The following is a 20104-nucleotide window of genomic DNA, read 5'->3' as shown; positions in this document are numbered from 1 at the left end:
TGAGTAGAGAAGGCATGGTTAAGACCATGGCCCCAGGAAATAAAGGCAAAAACTTGCCTATCAGAGCTAAGGGACAGAGTCCAAAGTTCCAGTGAGGAGGAGGTGAGGTGCTCAAAGTAAAGAAAGAATAAGAATAAGATCTTGGAACAGGAAAAAAGAAAAGGGAGTTGGGGGCGAGACTTAATAGCTACCCTCAAGTATCTGAAGGACTGTCATATAAAAGAGGGCTTAAACTTGTTTTGCTTAATCCCAGAGGACAGAAATTGGAGCAATGATTAGAAGGCTCAGAGAGTAAAGTTTGGGTTTGATATAAGGAAAAATTTCTTAAAATTAGAGCCAATGAATATCCTATCACAAGAGATTTTCAAGCAAGAGACTAGATGACCACTAGAATGCCTCATCTGAAATCCGGAATTCTGGGATTCCGTAAGTGAAACTAGAACAGAACAATCTGTCTAGCCACTGGGGTTAATGCTATGTGTTCCTCCTTCCCTTTCAGCTACATAGGAGACTGCGAAATCAGTGTGGAGTTACAAAAAATGCCTGCTGGGGTGAATGGTATACAGGTAGGTATTTTCTTGGGGGGCAAGAAAGAGAGTAAGAGAACAGGGGAGGGAGCAGAGAAGGATTCAAGTTAAAGATGAGAGTTTGGTTACATGGAGAGAAAAAACTCATGTTCTAAGGATTATTCTGGGTTTGGATTGCAGAGAAGATTTTCATAGTCTGACTGAGAATGAGAAAATGTTCACATTTGTTAAAGTCTGACAAATTCCTAATTTAAAAAAAACAACTTTATAAAAATTCACTCAGGAGAAGCACTTGGAACTAGTGGGGGAGAATCCTTTGGAGGAGAAATGACAAGGGATTAGTTAGAAAGGAAGATAAGAGAAGGAGAAAGTAAGAAAACCCAATACAAAGAGTGAAAGAAACTTGCAAAGCAAGGACCCAATCTCAAGAGTCAATGGATTAAAAAACAAAGGCTAGTCTTGCCATGTTTCTGAATCTCTGTGTCAAGATTTGGGTTGAGGCTGCTGTCCTGGGCCATCAGAATCCAGGGAAAGACATGAGGGTCAGAAGTAGGGAGAAGAATGGAAGGAGAATAGACGTGACTTGGTAAAATTTCTGCATTCCTTTCATTTGATGGCCTCATGGGACTCAGCATCAATATTCACATCCATTTATGGACACAGTCTATACATAGTCTAGGGGGCAAATGACTTAGATGAGTCTTTATGTAGCAACAGAAGCAAGGATTATGACAGTAATAAGACTTGTAGATAGATTAATCGATGGATGGATGGAGGATAAGACTGGCTGAGTTTGAAGAGGATGCTGGGTAAAGACTGGAGGTTATCTGGTGATGGCCTACAGTGAGGGGCCAGGGTTCAGGTCTTAAACTCACTAGAGGTTTGTTTTTTGTGTATCACAGTTACAGGGCACCCTACGTGTGATCCTTGAGCCTCTCCTTTTTGATAAGCCGTTTATAGGAGCTGTGACTCTATTTTTCCTTCAAAAACCTGTAAGTTTGGAGTTGGGGGGTTGGGGTAAGGTTTGGATGGATAACTGAACAATGGAAAGGGATATCCTGATCACCTTCAAAATGCTGCATTTGAATATCTACTCTGTGCTAGACCTTGGAGAAATAGGAGAATTACATTCATGTCTGGGCCTTCATTTCCTCACTGCTAAAATGAGGAGATTGGATCAATGAATGGATGAATGAATGAATGGATGGATGGATGAATGAATGAATGCTAAGCACTGAGGCTAAAATTAGAAAAAGCCAGACATTCCCTGATCTCAAGGAGCTCACACTCTAATTGGAAAAGATCACACATCAAAGAAAGCTCAGCTTTAGAGCAGAGGAAAGGGCCCCTAAGTTCTAAAAGTGCATCAAAGTGGGGTCAGTGGCAGACAGGAAGGCCTGGTGGTCCTATATCTCATCAGAAGAAATGGAGTTGTTGACTCCCATCTCATCTAAGCCCTGTGAATAATCATGCAGGCAGCTCCAAGGACAGAGGCAAGAGTGTAGGTTTCCCTCCATGGCAGCCATTTTCCCACCAGCTGGCAGGAAGGTCCAGAAGTTTATGCTGGTCCAGCCATATCTACAGTATTACATTCTGGACATCACTTTGTAAGCAGGATGTTGACAAGCTCATATAGGTCCGGAGAAAGGCAGTCAGAATAGTGAAGAGTCTTATGGTCACACTAGACAAGAATTACTTGAAGGAACTGGGTGTAATTAGCCTGAAGAAAAGAAGACTTAAAGGGAAGGTGACCATTGGGTGGATGTCATGTGAAAGAGATGGGAAGCTTCTTCTGTATTGCTACAGGTTGCAGAATTGGGACCAGAGGAATTCCAGTAAAGTAGACATCAATGTAAGGGATAAAGTCATAATAGAATTATTATATATTACATTATAAATTATATATATAATTTATGATATAATATATTTTATATAATTATAAATATATATTATATTATAAAGTCAAATAGAATTATTATTATAGGATAAATTCACAATGGAACATCCTTTTTCAGAACTGCCTTCTCAAGTAGTAAGTTCCTTGTCACTAGACATGTTCAAGCAGGGACTGTATGACCTCTTGTCCAAGACATATAGAGTAGGTATTAGGTATCAAATGAGATAATATTTGTAAAGCACATAGTAGGGCTATATAAATTCTAGCTGTATATTATTGTCATGGAATTGGATGGATCCTTTCCAACTCTGAGATTCCATTGCTCTAGGCATGACATCTTTCTTGTCCTTGAGGACCTTATAAAACTAAAGAAAGTTTAACATGCTCAACTTGTCCTCTCTCTGCCCTATACCTTTGGAGGGGAGGGTGCTGATGGAGTCTGATACTAGAGAACTAAACTTAGGACATAGAGGGCAGGAAAAGAGTAGCAGGGTTGAAATATGGTTGGGCCTAGGAAATATGTTGACTTTGAATACCACAGGGGGTTCAACAGGGGCATGATCAAAGTTGCCCTCCCAATTTTGGAAAGAGAGCGGGGGGGGGGGGAGGGTAGAAGGATGTGGTTCCCTGCCCCCCCACCCCAGCTCAGTTGATATAGTCTTAGAATGTAGTCACTCCCTTTTAAACATCTTCTGAGTCACTAGCAGTCCTGCTCAGCAGCCAATAAAGGGACTCTTTCATCTTCTCAAAGTGCCAGGCCCCTCTAGCACTGAGACACACACGGCCCGAATCAGAGAGGGAATTTATTACCATCTCTGATCTGCCCAGGTGATGAGTCACACATCTGGTCAGCTACAAGCAGGAGTCGGTACCTGTTACATGCATGGTGGAAGGCCGGAAGTCCCCCTCTCCTGGGACATACTGCTAATGAGACGGCACCTCATGTTTTAAAGTATTCTTTTTGCACTGCCGCCCCTTCAACATCTACCTTTTCCTGTGTGTGGTAGAGAGACAGTGTCAGACAAGAACTAGGCTTGTTGACTATACTTTATAAAATAGAGCTGCCCAGGACGGGAGATTTTATAGGAAGCGGATGATCAAGACAGAGAATAAGCAGGAGAAGAGACTCATGGGAGCAGGAAATGGTTATTCCAGCCTATCCCCAGAAGAAGCAAGAGTCAAAATTGGAGGAGATTTAGAGAGTGGGGAAGAAAATAAAGAGATTGGCTTCATAGGACACAGCTTCATGTAGAAACACAGCAACTCATTCTCTTCTCCATGTTGAGACCACACACCCTTTATAGAGAGTGAATGGATGAAAACACATGTATGAAGTGGTTTTGTTTTGTTTGTTTTTGGAGGGGCAAGGCGATTGGGTTTAAGTGACTTGCCCAAGGTCACACAGCTAGTAAGTGTGTCAAGTGTGCGAGGCTGGATTTGAATTCAGGTCCTCCTGACTCCAGAGCCAGTGTTCTATTCACTGCACCACCTAGCCGCCCCTTGAAGTATCTTCTGTTTGCCATGTACCATGCTAAGCACTGGGGATAAAATACATTGTTAGGACTTAAGGTGAGACCCTTTCCCTGTAAGGTCTGTTCTTTAGGACCAAGGGTCTAGCGGGGTAGACAGTTTTTTATCCGGAGTTCTGTCTTTTTCCATGTTGGTTTGTTTCAATATTTCCCTCAGCTCACTGAATGTCTACTCTCTCTTCATTCCCCGGTGTGACTGGTTTCTCCTCTGGTCTCTTGCAGCACCTGCAGATAAACTGGACGGGCCTGATGAACCTCCTAGATGCTCCAGGCATCAAGTAAGTGCCGCTGTCCTCAGAGAGCTACTCTGCCCAGGGCCTGGGGCCAGCGCACGCAGCTGTCAGCACTCAGCCTAACTGTGCAGTCATTCTCCAGGGCCACCCCCCCACTCTCCCTTGGGCCAACTTTCAGCTTTAGAGCAATGGCAAACTTGGCCCCCTTGGGTCCAGTCCCGCTGTTGGCTCTGTAACATCTTGACATTTTATCTTCAAGTCAGCACTGACCACCCTGGTCCTGACCCTAGAGGGAGCAGGCAGTCTGCTGGTTCTCACAGACATCTTCCCAAGTAGCCAGCCAGCTGCTGTACTCATCCCTACTCATGAGAAGCAGTGTAAGCCTCATATTGGGGAGTCATAGAACCAGAGGTAAAGAGTTCCAGGTCTAGAGTCAGGAGGACCTGAGTTCAAATCTGCCTCAGATACTTAACGGTGTGACCTTGGGCAAGTCACTTAACCCCAATTGCCCTACCTTCCCCCCTCCAAAAAAAAAAAAGAAAAGAAATTTAAGAAAGGGAAACAAAGAGAGGTTAAGTGACTTGTCTGGGGTAATCCAACTAGTAAGTGTCAAACAAAACAAAGGTTTTCCTAACCTTAAATCCAGCATTTAATCCACTACCTCACGCTGTTTTATAGTCCAACTTGGGCTCTTGCTAACTGAAACTCCCTTTGGGCACTTTAAACATTTAGTTGGAAATAACTTAAAAAAAACTCTTGAAATTCAAACAGGGAAACAGTATTACATAGTGGGGGAAAAGCACAGGATTTAGTGTCAAACTACTTGGATTCAAGTCAGCAAGCATTTCTTAATCACCTCTTGTGTGCTGACACTTTACAAAGCACTGAGTTCCCATGCCAGCTTTGTATTCTTATCTGTAAAATGAGGGACCTGGATGAAATGATCTTTTAACTTGTAGCCAACCCTTTATCTTATGATTTATTGAGGTTACAGGTCTATTAAAATAAGGATGACAAGCTCCCATCTACACTGTCCTAAAAGAGGGCTGCATAATCAGATCTTTGGAGGTCACTTCTACCTCTGATTCTATGACTAATTCTTTGAGACTGAGAAAAGCCAAAGTGAAAACACAGCCCCCAATTCCCTTTTTTTTCTTCATATGAAAGATAAATACAGCTGACTTCCACCACCCCCATTCCCACTCTAAGGTCAGTCCTGAGCACCCACCCACTGCATAAGCAGTATGATATTGGATATCATGACGGGGTCCAGAGAAAGGAGGAAACATGGGCCCTGCCCTCAAGGATCTCCATGTCTAATAGGAAAGATGTGTTCGCTGCCCTCAGCCCATAGCTTATACGCCACAAACATATGTAAGGGCATAGAGTGGGATTGGTGGGGCAGGGGAGAGAGATTCTAGAGTGAGGGTCTCCCTAGGAGACTGCCACTGTAGAAAATCCCAATCAAAGAGCTGCTACCTTCAGACTCTCCCTTGGTAGCTAAATAGAAAATATTGACTGCTTTATAGAAGCTGAGTAACTATTTAATATAAACATGCCTTCCTGGGAAATACAGGTTGGACCAGAACAGGGTGGAATTTGCTTACTTAGTGCAATAGCTATAAATTCCGGCCTTCCCTTGAGCTGGTTCCTGCTGTGGCGTAGGAAGCACCTTGTTGGTCAGTGAGAGTAAGAGGGATTTTGGTCCTCGCTGACTTTTTAAGTTTTTAAATCCATGTGAACAGCCTGCCTAGTGGGAAATCTAGCATTGTGGACAGTTTATCTTCTGAACCACAATTCATGGTGACCAGAATCATTTCTTTTCGGTCTGAGCAATGCTACCATATAACTCACATAATAGGCCAGGATCTGAATGCCATTCTGTTTCTTCAGAGATCCTGTCCTGGGTCAACACCCCTCATAAGCCTGTCTCTGCATCCTGAACTGTTCAGCTCTGCCCTGTGATTTCCTGCATCTTACCTTCTGACCAATATTCTCTGTGGAGTTTAATAGGGTGGGGTTGGGCAGGGGGAGGATTAGAGAGGTTGGTGAGAGATGCTTATTTAATGCAGTGAGAAATGCCCTTTCCTCCCTACCCTTTCAGTGAGAATCAGCAGAGATAGTTCAGGTAGGAGGAGACCCAGGGCTACCTACCTTACAGAGAAGACTGTCATCCTATGAGTTGGGAGATGTGAATGAGAATGCCATACCACATTCAGTGAAGGAGAAGGTACCTACCATTTCAGGGAGTTTGGGTCTCGAAAAGAGAAAGAAAACAAAGCTGTTTAGGTACTCTATTGCCTCCTGACTCTGCCCTTCCAAATTGCCACACTTCCCTCTACTGTCATCCTCTTTTTCCCCCCCCCCCCCCAAAAAAAACCACTTATTGGATCCCTTCTCTAAATTCTTTGGTCTGTTTTGCCAGGTACAGTGGGGAAAATGCTGGATTTGAACCTAGGTTTGAATCCTGGCCCTGATTTTCACTACCTTGGTGATCCAAGGCAAATCATTTATCTTTATGGGCCTCAGTTTCCTGAGCTGTAAAAATGGAAGAGTTGGACTAGATGGCCTCAGACGTCATTCCAGCCCTAAGTTTATGATCTTATGATTCTATGCCCAGTATGTAAATCCTTTAGTGATATTACCCTCAGCCTTGAGGGTGCAACTGAGTTGTCTCAAAGTTCTGAGCTCTCTCAAGTTAACCTTACTCCTAGGGGTTACCATGATGCTTGACTACTATGTATGCACATTCACACATGTATGTGACAGCATGCACATAGGCATGTATGTGTGCACATATTCATTAAAACATGCATATATGTATACACTATGCCAAGGACCTCCATAATCCCTATTCATTCTTCTACTGTTCTTTGGCATGAATCAGACCAGGTTTTAGGGAGCAAGGATTTTAGAATTGGATGAGAACTTCAAGGTGATAAAAGTCCAATCCCTCATTTTTCAAGTTAGGAAAATGAGGTCCACCTAGTAAGGTTAAATTACTTGCCAGGGGTCACATGACGAGTAATATGGAGGCATGTGAGGTGTTAGAGTCAATTTTCTCAAGGCATCTGTCTTAATATTGAATTTCTACCTAAAAACTACTTTGCTTTAAAGTTGCTTTTTCAACTATCTCTTATATAACTTTCATATTCTTAATGTCAGTCATTATGAAAACAAATAGATCGTTATCTAAACTAGGGGAAATTGAGAGAGCAAATTGGAAAAATTCAAAACATTTATATTTCACTTTGAAAATTAATCTGATGGGGCAGCTAGGTGGCACAGTAAATAGAGCACCAGCCTTGGAGTCAGGAGGACCTGAGTTCAAATCCGGCCTCAGACACTTAAAACTTACTAGCTGTGTGTCCTTGGGCAAGTCATGTAATCCCAATTGCCCTGCCTTCCCCCCTCCAAAAAAAGTGAAAGAAAGAAAGAAAGAAAGAAAGAAAGAAAGAAAGAAAGAAAGAAAGAAAGAAAGAAAGAAAGAAAGAAAGAGAGAGAAAATTAATATGATGCCATGCATGGTGGTACATACCTATAATCTCAGCTACCCAGGAAGCTGAGGCGAACAAATCTCTGACCTGCAGTGAGGAATATGTCATTTGGGTATCTGGACTAAGTTCAGCACTAATATTATGAGCCCTTAGGAGCAAGGGGCCACCAGGTTCCCTAAGGAGAAGCAAACCAACTCAGGTAGAGAGGGAAACAGGTTAAAATCTCCCAAGCTAATCAGTAGTGGGCTGGACCCTTGAATAGATTCTACACTTTCAGCCCAGATGAGATAGGGAGAACTAGTCTTTACTTTTTTTAAGGGAAAAGAAGAGAAATGGAAAGGAAAATAAAAGGAAGGAGACCAAAAAGAAGAAAGGGGTGAAAGAAGTAACCATCCCTATGAGTACACAAGTTCTTAGACATACTCTTTCCCCTTGTGCCCTCATGTCCTCCTTCGTCTGGCCCTGTTGATTTGGCAGCTGGCTGTGTCCATCTGGGACAAGAGGTGACAGGACATCATGAATAATCTACTATTGCAGATAACATATCAATTTCATAATCATGACAGCAATGATTGTATTTCGTTTGTAATTCAGAGGGTGTGAGGTGTGGAACTAAAGTGTATCATCTTTGATGGGCATGACATCACCATCACAGCCTGTGTTCCTATTGCCCCCCAGTGACGTGTCGGACAGCATGTTTGAAGACCTCATCGCTGCACACCTCGTGCTGCCAAACAGAGTGACGGTCCCCGTGAAGAAAGGGCTGAACATAACTAACCTTCGGTTCCCGCTGCCCTGCGTGAGTGCCCAATTCAGGCCTTTCCAGAGAGAGGGGACAGAGAAATCAGGCCAAACCATGTTTGGCACAGGGCTCCAGTTCTCAGTCTGTGACGTGGTCTGGGCTAGTGTTAGGGAAGCTGGACATGGCTTCTCCATGTGTAAATTGGGAAGACTCCCTTTTTTGTTCCTTCCTTCATGCAAGGAATGTTGCCATTTACATGAGACAATATGGAGGCAAAAAACTCCTTCACAAGGAAAGAAAAGTACTTTTTTTTTCCTTTTTTAAATTTTATTGCTATTTTTTGTTTTTATATCACTTTGATTTCCCAGATATATCCCTCCATTCTCTGCCACCTAGAGAACCATCTATTGTAATGAAAAATGGATAAAAAGAGAATGAGAAGCAGTGGGGCAAAACTAACCAGACAAGTCAACTGCATCTAAAGTGTGTGCAGTGCTCCACAACCAGAGTCCCCCACTTCTGCAAACAGTGCAGGGAGATGGGTTTGGGCCTCCCTTCTTTTCCAGGCCAAGCTTGATGACCACAATTACAGAATTCAATTTTATTTTTTTTTCTCTTACATTGTTGTAACGGTATATGTGGTTTTCCTGGTTCTGCTTTCTTCATTTGCATCAGTCCATCTAAGTTTTTCCATGCTTCTTTGGATTGGAAGCTACCCTTGAGCCTCGAGGGCTTTTTTATTATAGGGCCAGAGAGAGGCCTTTTTTTGTGGTCGTTGTTATTCAGTCTTTTTCAGTCATGTCCGACTCTCTGTGACCACATTTGGGCTTTTCTTGACAAAGGTACTGGAATGCTTTGCCATTTCCTTCCCCAGTTAATTATATAGGTGATGAAGCTGAGGCCAAAGTGTTGAGTGACTTGTCCAAGGTCACACAGCTAGTAAGTGTCTGAAGCAGATTTGAACTCAGGTCTGTCTGGCTCCAGGCCTGGAAGTCTATCCACTATGCCACATTGTGTTCTCTTGTGTAGTCACACTGGTATGTAAACCTATCCTTCTCTGGCCCCTCTGATCTGCCAGCAGACATGTCTAAGAAAAGAATCTAGTGGCTTCCCAGGGAGGGGGGACTGTTTGGTTCACTGCCTGGTCAGATTTTACTAAGTGAGAAACAGCACACCTGGGCAGGAAAGGAATGAGGAAATGTGTCGCTGAGCTTGAGACTGAAGTTAGTTCAATCTCAGCTTTCTTTTCTTTGTGTGCTGTGCCTCTTTGTTGGGAAGCTGGGAGCTCTGACCCTTGGAGGGGCTTAACCATCCTTATAGGTCTTCAGATTTGCTTTCATTAGTTCAGCTCAGGTTTTCTCATTCAATACCTATCCTTTGGCAAATATCTCTTCTAATCTCCCTTGCTACTCCAAAGCTACTGTTTGTTTTTTTCAGTCCTGTTTGCCTGCTCTCATTCTTGATGGCTGCTTTATTTGTCCTTCTCAGGGAATTTCCTTCTAGCGGTATCTGGATTCTTACTGGACAGCCTTCTTGTTCATACCATCTGCCTCCTTGCCAAAAGTATATGCAGTGAATGCTCATCTTTGGCCACCATTTTGCCCACTTTAAAACAGCTTATTGAGCTGCTTCTCCCTCCTGTCAGTTCTTCCAGGTCTAAAGCTCAAGGATGTGGTGACATAATGGAAAGAGCACTCGATTTGTTGCCAGAAGATCTGGTTTTAAATCGTGCCCTGACCAAGTAGCATCACCTTTCTGGGCCTCAGTTTCCTTACTGGTAACATGAAGGGGTTGAACTAGGTAACCTCTAACGTCTTCTCCAACTTGAACATTCCTTGAGGGTTTGTGAATATGGTTTGTGAATATGTCCCCGAAGTACGGGACAACCTAGATGAGACTCGGGCCCCAAATCGAAAGGGGGAATTGGTCCAGCTGCCTCAGAAGGGGTTTTGTCACCTCTTAACCCAAGGAGGTCATCCAGTCAGATTCACTTAAACCAGAGAGATTCAAGAGCCATCAGCATGCAACTGCCTATTTAAACACAATTTAAACCAAAGCTTCCAATTTTCAATTCTAGCAATTGAGCTTGCAATTCAGTTCTTTGATGTATTCTTGAGATGATCATTATCAGTATAACTCTTCTATATGTCCTCATTCTATGTAACTCTTTTTAAATATATATTTAAGATTTTATTTTTCCCATTACATGTAAAAACATTTTTAAATTTTTTTTAATTTAAATTTTGAATTTCAAATTCTCTCCCTTGTTACTTTTTCTCTACCCTCATTGAGAAGGCAAGCAATTAGCAATTAAGAAACAATTAAATTAAAATGTATAAAGTCCAATATAGGGTAGGAAGTTAGTGTCTCACTAACAATGGGAAATCATATCAGGCTACTAAGTGTCACAGAGGACAGAGTGTCAAACCTGGAGAGAGGGAGATATCTTTCTGAGTTCAAACCCAGCCTCAGACTCTTTACTAGCTGTGTGACCCTGGGTAAGTCACTTAACCCTCTTTGCCTCAATTTTTCTCATCTGTGAAATGAGCTGGAGGAGGAAATGGCAAACCACTCCATTATCTTTGTCAAGAAAACCACAAATAGAGTCATGAAGACTGAAACTACTACGCAGCAAATTTACCACTATACTGTCCGCCTTAGCTATCCGGCATAGATTCTCACTCATCTGTGATATGCCACACTCAGTCATGCATTACATCACCTTAATGCATTTGGTTCCAGATCATAAGCACGGAAGAGGACATTTTAATAACATCCCTCTCTTCCTGAACTGAAATCCACCTCTGTGTTTCTATGTACACCTATACAACCTCAAATAAGTTTAACCTTGCCTGTCATTTTTTAAAGCTAATTTTTTTTTCATTCAGCAAAAATTTGTGTTCTCTCCCTCCCAACCACTCACCCCAGCTGAAAAAGAAAGAAAAATAAAACTCCTGTTACAAGTCAAGCAGAACAAATTACCACTTTCCATTTTCCTTTGTGGATAGAGGGGCAGCCATGGATATGCGATTTATTCCACCTCTTTCCTGACAAAGATCTGACCTTCTCTACAACAAAAAAGCCCAGTTTCAATCCGGCCTTTGACATTTGCTGTGTGACCATAGGCAAGATATTCTGAACCAATTAGGAATATTCAAAAAAGATTATGTCCTTGGATGAAGAATGTTCTTTAATTTATTTAATTTTTAATTAATTAATTTAATTAATAAAGATTTCTCTTTATTTATAAAGAAAAATAGTAAAGACCATACTTCTGATCTGGATCTTAAGACTGTTCTTTGGAACCATGTGATTGAAGCATCACCACCATCTCATGGTAGTTTACCCTTACTGCAGGCAAAATTATCTAGAAAGAAATAAACCACCACTGGGATTTTAAAGTCATGAAAGCAATGCCACAGTGAAATGTGTTTTATAATAAAGGTCTCCTAACTAGCCAGCCTTTTGATACTGCATCTTCAGGCAGGACAAATAAGGAAACTAAGTAGAACTGACTGATTTAAAAGGAAACTGAATGATGTTGGTTAGAAAAGTGTTGGGGGAAAATAGCTAGTCTGGGCTATTACTAGACAAACGATCCACTCTGTGGGGTTCCCTTCACTCAAATAATAAACATCCTGCCTGAATGCAATAGAAAAGCCTGTAGCTCACTTCCCACCCCCACCCCCACCCCCCGCCTCCCCCACCCTGGCCAGGCATTCTTTTTGCTACTATAGTGGTTGGGAAATGTTTTATGAAAGAGATGGAATTTGATTCAAATAAAAAATATTCATTTGGTGCATCCTATTCACAAGGCACTGAATTTGAGCTGCATCTTGGATAGAAAGTGTTTAGATAAGTGTAGAAAATGGGGACAAGATTGCTTTAAGGAGAAAAAGTGGAACAAGTAAAAAAAACCTTGGCAATACCATGCAATGGTATCAGTAATAATAGTGGATGTGTATATAGCATTTTGATATTAAAAAAATATACCTTTTTTTTTTATTTGATAGGCATCTAGGTGATACAATGAATAGAGGATTGAACCTGGAGTCAAGAAAACTCATCTCCCCGAGTTCAAATCCAGCCTCAAACACTTAGTAACTGTGACCTGGGCAAGTCACTTCCCTTGTTTGCCTCAGTTCTTCAACTATAAAATGAGCTGGGAAGGAAATGGCAAACCACTCCAGTATCTTTGCCAAGAAAAACCCAAATGGGGTCATGAAGAGTCAGACGTGACTAAAAAAACAACTGAACAACATTTGATTTGATTATCACAAAAACCCTGTGAACTAGGCACTACAAGTATTAACCCCATTTTGCAGATGAGGAAACTGAGTCTCAGATTACATTACTGCTTCACCTAACTATTAAGCATCTAAGGCAGATTTTTTTTTTTTTTTGCTTTTTTGGAGGGGGGAAAGTAGGGCAATTAGAGCTAAGTGACTTTCCCAAGGTCACACGGCTAGTTTTGTGTGTTTATGTGTGTGTGTGTGTGTGAGTTGTGTCTCAGGCTGGATTTGAATTCAGGTCCTCCTGACTCCAGGGCCAGCACTTTATTCACTGCGCCATCTAGCCACTCCAAAGGCAGAATTTGAACCTAGGTCCCCTCTATGTCATAGTTTTTTTTTTCCCCCTGTAACAAGTGCATATCAGTATCACTTTTTTTTTTTTTACTAGTTACATTTTGATTAGAATCTCACTGATATATTCAGGAAAACATCCCAGGGATTTGAAATTTAGAGAGGCACTCTGTCTCATTAACAACCAATTTGGAGCCTGTAACCTCCTATGCAGTGATTATAGTGACATCTATACTAAAAGAAAAGTTAGGGGAGGAAATGAGTTTTTTAAGGGAGTCTAGTTGAGATTTAGATATGTCGGATTTGAAGCTATTCAAATGGAAATGGCCAGTGGATGCTGAAATCGTAGGAGCATATAATTAGAGGCCATCTGGTCCTCCTCCTCCCTATACAAAAGAGGAAACTGAGACATAGAAAGGTTAAGTAACTGGCCAGTAGTCACATTGAGTGAATCAGCTTTCCAAGGGAAGAAAAAAGAACAGAGTACTAAAGACTGAACTTTGGCGTGTTACCTAGTTAGGGTTCTGGAAGAGAAAGAGTGGCAGCAAAGGAGGCAGAGTGGAATAAGAGCTAGAAGAATATAACGTCAGAGAGCAAAAGACAGAGTGGTCAACAGTGTAAAATGAGAAAAGGAAAGCACTTTTGTCATGATGTGGTTGGTATGTATTTGTTATTGTTCAGTCATTCCAGTTGTGTCCAACTCTTTGTGACCCCACTTGGGTTTTTCTTGGCAAAGACACTGCAATGTTTTGCCATTTATCCCTCCAGCTCATTTTACAGATGAGGAACTAAGGCAAAAGTGAAGTAACTTGCCCACAGTCCCATAGCTAGTATCTGAGGCCAGATTTGAACTTAGGAATAGGTCTTCCTGACTTCAGGTTGGGTATTCTCTCCACTGTACCTCCTAGCTGTCCCTGTCTGAGGCCAGATTTGAATACAAGAAGATGATTCTTCCTGACTCCAGGCTTGGTGCTCTATCTACTGCACCACTTTACCGCCCCAAAATATAATTATGGAATGTGTAACCATGGAGTCATATAATATTAGAGCTAGAAGCTTTTATAGAAATGATCTAGTATAATCTCTTCATTTTACAAGTGAGGAAACTGAGGCCTAGAAAGCTAAAATGATTTGCCCACTATGATCCCATAAGTACAACAAGTATTAAATTGAAAGTCCTGAAACATGCCCCAGATAACAGCAGAGGTATGCTGGAGGTGCTGGGAAAGAAGCCACCCTGAGTTTAAAAATCTTGCTGTGTTCTAACCACCTACAGATATTTGAAAATTGACTGTCATAATAATCAAATGCTAGGAGATATTTCCTAATTGCTTTGTTGTTTAGAGTTTCTGTCAGCTTGGTGTTGGGGTGGTGTTTTTCAGGGAGTTATCAGAGTTCGCTTGGTAGAGGCTGATAAACTAGAACGAAAGGACGGTTTCCTGGGGTTGAAAGGCAAGTCAGACCCATATGCCCTGGTGACTATTGGCCTCCAAAATTTCCGGAGCAAGACTGTGTACAGGAACTTGAACCCTACCTGGAATGAAGTTTTTGAGGTAAGAGCATCCTCGGAATCTCACTCTTTAATCTTTTAGGTCTGACTGTCTTTCCAGCTGTCCATATCTTTCTGTTCTGTGGGAATACCTACCCCTTAGAAAACCTGTAGGTGAAGTTTGTTTAGGATTCCTCCTTTCTCTCTCCCCTCTCCCGTGTTCCTGATGCCCTTATGTGATCCCCTAATAATTATAGTAATAGCTCATATTTACATAGCACCTACTATGTACCAGGCACTGTGCTAAATTCTTTACAAATATTATCTCATTTGATCCTCATAACAACCCTGGTTGATTAGGGCTATAATTATCCCCATTTTACAAGTGAGGAAACTGAGGCTAACAGAGAGAGGTTAAGTGACTTACAAAATGCCACACAGCTAGTAAGTATCCAGGGATGGTATTTGAACACAGGTCTTCTAGATTTCAGATTTGGTGCTGCGTCCACTATGCCACCTAGCTTGTGCAGTGTTTCTCAGAGGACTGCCCTTTCTGAGTTGCATTTCATATCTTGAATCACTCCCAGACTTTTTTTTTGGAAGTCTCTGACCCTGTCCACACCCTGCTGTCCTCATAACTTTGCTGACCTATATTTAATAGCCTCAGGGTTCTGACCTCTGCCTTTCCGTGTCATGGCTAGTTATTTTGATTGAACTAATGCTGTGAATTAGTGGAGAAGGCTATCCTTTCCTTCTGCAACATTTGTACCTTACAATGATTTCTTGCTTTTGTACCTAACCCAGAGAAATTGGACTAGGTGGCCTCTGAAGTCCTAGTCAGCTCTAAATCTATGAACTTGTGTTAAGAATTTCTGACCAGAGAGCAAGGTGTTGGCAAGTAGATCAGGGATAACCCTTGACAGAATTGTGGAGTAGATAAAATTTACCTTCATTGTCTTCTGTCTCCCCCATTTTATTTTTATTAACTTTGGACCCTCCTGGTTCCACCTGCTTCTAATACTTTGTTCCCTCCTCACCATCAAAGGCTGTGATGTGGTCTATAATTTAGAGCATGACTTTCATAGAGACTCACAGAGTGATAAGCAGCCTTGAGAGTCTGTCTGGTTCTGTCCTATCCTTTCATGAGGCTAATTGACCAAACCATCCAAGGGGAAGCTAGCTGTTCTCTTCCTGAAGAGCCTCACCATGTCACTCAGCCACTCAAACCACTTTCAAACCCTAAGAATTAAGTTCTTCCATGACCAACCCAAAACTTGGCTGCCTAAAGGGAGTTTCAGTTAGTAGGAGACCCAGGAGAAATTCCTGATATCAGGACTTCACTGGATGAAAGGGACTGCTGACTGACAGGACTTCACTTCACTGGATGAAAGGGACTGCTGACTGATCTTGAGGCAGTCTGATCAGTCAGTCAGCCATGTTGTCTTTTCTAGAGGCAGGAGTATCGTGAAGTATTAACATAGAGCCAAAGTATCGAGGTACTTTAGATCCAACGTTTGGAAGTGACCCAAGGGCACAGGTTTGCCAATCCCTTTGAACATCAAAAGTTGGCACAAGGGAGAGTGTGAGATTTGGGGTCGTTGCACAATACTGGGCTGGGTGTTGACAGAGCTGTTGTATGGCCATAGATTTGACTTTATTCTTTCCTTGTGCTGTGTGGGAATATCAGACTTATACAGGACACCAGCACTTTATCCCTTAAATCTTTTTAGCCCTTCTCTCAGGAATTTTGGCATTTTAAGCCTCTTCTCTTATTGTGGAATGAGAGCTATTATGAGACTGGTGGGAAAGTCAAGCAGTATTTTGTGAACCCTCTCTGACTGAAATCCAAGGGCACAGGGTCTTATTCAATTCATGAAACATTTAAATGTCTACTACATTCCAGGCACTAGACTGGAGATACAAAGTTGAATACAAAGTTGGATACAAACATGGGGATACAAAGGTGAAAATCAACAATTCCTCTACTCTCAAGGAGTATATAATCTAATGAGGACAGGACACAAATAGACATGATACAAATTAGAATGTGCTTGGGGCTAAGCAGAGATCCAGACAAGTCAAGGCAAGTCAATAAGCATTAGAAATAGGAGCAGAAGCAAAGATAGCCTCTGCCCTCAAGGGGCTTATATTCTGGAAAAATACTACATAAAAAGAAGCTGGAAAGTGTGTAGAAGGTGGGGACAGTAGAGAAGACATAAAGGATCAGGAGTGTAGCCTAGAGAGAAATGAAGACATGTCTCATCTGGTTGTTTTCCTTAAAATAGAGGTTCTGAGAGGAACCAGCCAATCAGAGGAAGGGACTACAGGGGAGTATGTACTTCAAGCATGAGAAGTCCAGGATAGAGTGAACTTCCAGTGTGTGGAATGCTGAAGAAAATTAAGAGACTCAGGAATGGAGCCTTTCTTATCAAGTAATAAATTAATCTGAGCTGACTGGAGGGAAAGGGGCAGGATTTGGATACACAAGGCAATCTGGAGCTTCTATTAGATCATGCCATTAGGGCTTCTACCTACCTTGCCTGGGTGGGGCGAGTCCTGCCTGACTGTGGGTCAGTGAGGCTTCTCCCTCCTCCCACTCAGCACATCTTGATCAGTGGGGGAAGTCAGCAACAGAAAGACTGGTTGCAAATTAATCTTCTGCAAGCTACTATTCCCTTTGTCCTCTCTGAATCTCCTGTCATCACCTGTCATCTCCTGTCACCATCATCAGAATTTCTGATCCAGAATCATAACATGTGAAGGCAGGAAAGGACCTTAGATGTCATATTATCACACTTATCACAGAGCAAGAACTGAGAGGTCATCTAAGGTCCCCTGACCCCCATTTTGCAGAAGAAACTGAGACTCAGAAATAAGGTAGATGTCCCAAGTTCAGGGAGTTAGTAGGTGACTATTCTTCCTCCTTGTTAACATGACTTTGACCCTTTTGGATACTCTCCTTTTGAAAAAGAGGGAGAGTTAGGTTACCTAATAGCTCTCCCTCTCTGCCCACATCCTACATTCTCCAGAAATAGGAACCCTCCTTTTCTTTCCCCTTGTCTTTGTCATTTCTCCCCTATTCCCAACCAGGATGGGAGCCTCCTAGAGGACAATGGGACATGGACATAGAGACCTGAGAGAAAATTTGTTTCTAAGAAGTAATTTTTCTTCATCTGTATAATGAAGAAGTTGAACTGACTGGTCCACCAGCTGTAAATCACATGATCTCACTTTTCGGGGGTGAAGTTACCTTTTAGCAGTTACCTGAGCCCTAGACAGACTGACCAGCACCTGACACTAGATATAGGGTACTACAGATTTGGGGAAAGCATATTGGTTGCCCTCAGCTCACTTTCTAAGAAGAGATTATCTCCATATACTTTGTAAAGCATGCAAACCTTTTGTGAAATAATCACCCCAGATAAACCAAAATGGTGTAAGTATGAACGACAAGAGCTACTGTTAGGCATGTGAGTCGGGGGTGGGGGAAGGTGAAATCTATTTTTCTTCCACTTGCCAGGAAAGTTGCTGCAAATCCTAAGGATATACCATCTACCCATTGCATTGCCAAGGAAACCTTTTCTCTTTCTGAAGTTTATAGTTTATGAAGTCCCGGGGCAGGACCTGGAAGTGGATTTGTATGATGAAGACACAGATAAAGATGACTTCCTGGGCAGGTGAGGATAATGCCTACAGTGGCAGACTTCCTTTAATTAGGCTGACTGCCACTTCAGGGGTGCCAGGCTGTTGGAATGAGGAGCTCAGGGACTTGGATTTCTGTTGCCTTCTTCCACCATTAGAAAACTGTTCCATTTGTGAGGCCTGGTGATTTTACTTGTTATCTCAGCTCCTGGGCTGGTGGATTGATTGATTTGGGGAGTTCTGGGATGCATGAGGGCTAAAGCCAATCAAGTGTCTGCGCTAAATCTAGCCCCAGGATGACAAAGCAATGGGAGGAAGGAGGCCACCAGGATGTCTAAGGAGGGACAGACAGTCCAGGTTGGTGGATCAAAATTTCAATGACAATCAGCAGTCCCTTTTGAGGGGCCCCCTGCACTTCCATCTTGGACAATATAGGAAGACCTAATCTCAAAAAGTAAATAAATAAAAATCCAACCCTATAACCTTCAGCTCCTGGGACATTTTGCATGTCTCCAGTGTCCTCTACCTCCAAAGTGTCTTGACTCAAAAATAAAAAAGAGAAAAAACAAAACAAAAAAACCCTAAGGTAATTATCCCCTACTTTCCTGTACCTCAGTTTCCTCATCTGTAGGATGAGGGAGTACTAGAGGGCTTCTAAGCTTCCTTCTAGCTCTTAGTCTATGATCTCACCCCCCTACCCATACACTTCCCTGCTGCATGAGGGACTCTTGGTTAATTCAAATGAATGGTGCTTCTGGCCTCATCTAGAAGACCTGCTTCCTTGATGCCTGTGGTCTTAGGAGTGCAGCCAAGCCAGAAATTCTTTGCCAAGCCCACTTGTACATGAGGACTACTGTGTGAATTTAAATGAATATTTGCATAAAACTTGCCAGGGTTTTGATTTCACAAGCATCTTTAAAGATAAAATGTGACCACTTTGCAAAATTACTTTAGCATAGTCCTTTGTACCTTTTCCCCCTTACCTCATTTAAAAAAAAAATTGTTCAGGTGTTTTTCAGTCGTATTCAACTCTTTGTGACCCCATTTAGGTTTGTTTTGAGTTTTTGGCAAATATTTCTTGGCAAAAAGTGGTTTGTCATTTTCTTCTCCAGCTCATTTTGCAAATGAGGAATTGAGGCAAACAGAGTTAAGTGACTTGCCCAAGGTCACACAGCTAGTAAGTTTCTGAGGCTGGATTTGAACTCATGAAGATGAGTCTTCCTGATTCCAATCCCAGTGCTCTATTTGCTGTGTCACCTAGCTGCACTCTTCCCTGACCGCAATCATCCAAAGGCATAAAGTGAGGAGAGTATCTATGGTGAAGAGAAGCTGGCAGTTTAAGGGGGAAATGGCCAGGGCCCTCTAGGAGCCTGAACTAGATCACCAGAGTTCCTTTTTGTCTTCCAGCCTCCAGATCAACCTTGGAGATGTCATGAAGAACAGTGTGGTTGATGAGGTAAAGTCTTTGTCATGGGACTCGTAGTATGACTCAGAGTCAGGACAGGTCAGCAGCCCAGACATAAATAACCTTTCCTCCCTTCCTCTTGTAACCCTCCAATCTAACAGTAGATGTAGTCTTAGAACTGGGTTATGGGGATGGGCCCCAGTTACTTCAGTTTTTGGCATGATCCTTTTCTGCTGAGACAGACATACATGGTGCCCCTATGTCTTCTAAGGACATCCCAATTGCAAATGGGTGCAAAGAGTTCTTAACCTAGAGTCCATGAACTATTAAAAAATATTTTGATAACTTTTTCAATATAATTTGGTTCCTTGGTTATTCTTTGTGTTTTATTTTATGTATTTAAAAATATTCTGAGGAGACACAAGATTGCCAAAGGGTTACAAAACACATACAAAATTAACTCTGCTTTAGCAGAAATCTCATTGGAACAAGCTCTCTCTCTCTCTCTCTCTCTCTCTCTCTCTCTCTCTCTCTCTCTCTCTCTCTCTCTCTCTCTCTCT

The 20104-nt window shown here is 42.1% G+C and overlaps 1 protein-coding gene across 1 annotated transcript in view; it reads left to right on the top strand.

Moving 5' to 3' along the window:
* The window catches only part of ESYT3 (extended synaptotagmin 3), a 90829-nt gene that overhangs the window by 43887 nt on the left and 26838 nt on the right, over nt 1–20104 (top strand). Inside the window, exons 5-11 of the mRNA XM_069063885.1 lie at nt 500–566; nt 1430–1519; nt 4176–4231; nt 8362–8482; nt 14391–14561; nt 18092–18174; nt 19547–19595. Coding sequence (XP_068919986.1) covers nt 500–566; nt 1430–1519; nt 4176–4231; nt 8362–8482; nt 14391–14561; nt 18092–18174; nt 19547–19595 — 637 coding nt within the window. The remainder of the gene's footprint in view (nt 1–499; nt 567–1429; nt 1520–4175; nt 4232–8361; nt 8483–14390; nt 14562–18091; nt 18175–19546; nt 19596–20104) is intronic.

This window comes from Petaurus breviceps, unplaced genomic scaffold, assembly GCF_028583685.1.
Source record: "Petaurus breviceps papuanus isolate PSGF00001 unplaced genomic scaffold, PetGlider_PUasm1.0 90604, whole genome shotgun sequence".
NCBI classification, from domain to species: domain Eukaryota; kingdom Metazoa; phylum Chordata; class Mammalia; order Diprotodontia; family Petauridae; genus Petaurus; species Petaurus breviceps.
Note: the sequence above shows the minus strand (reverse complement) of the source record. Positions and strands in the feature narration are given on the sequence as shown.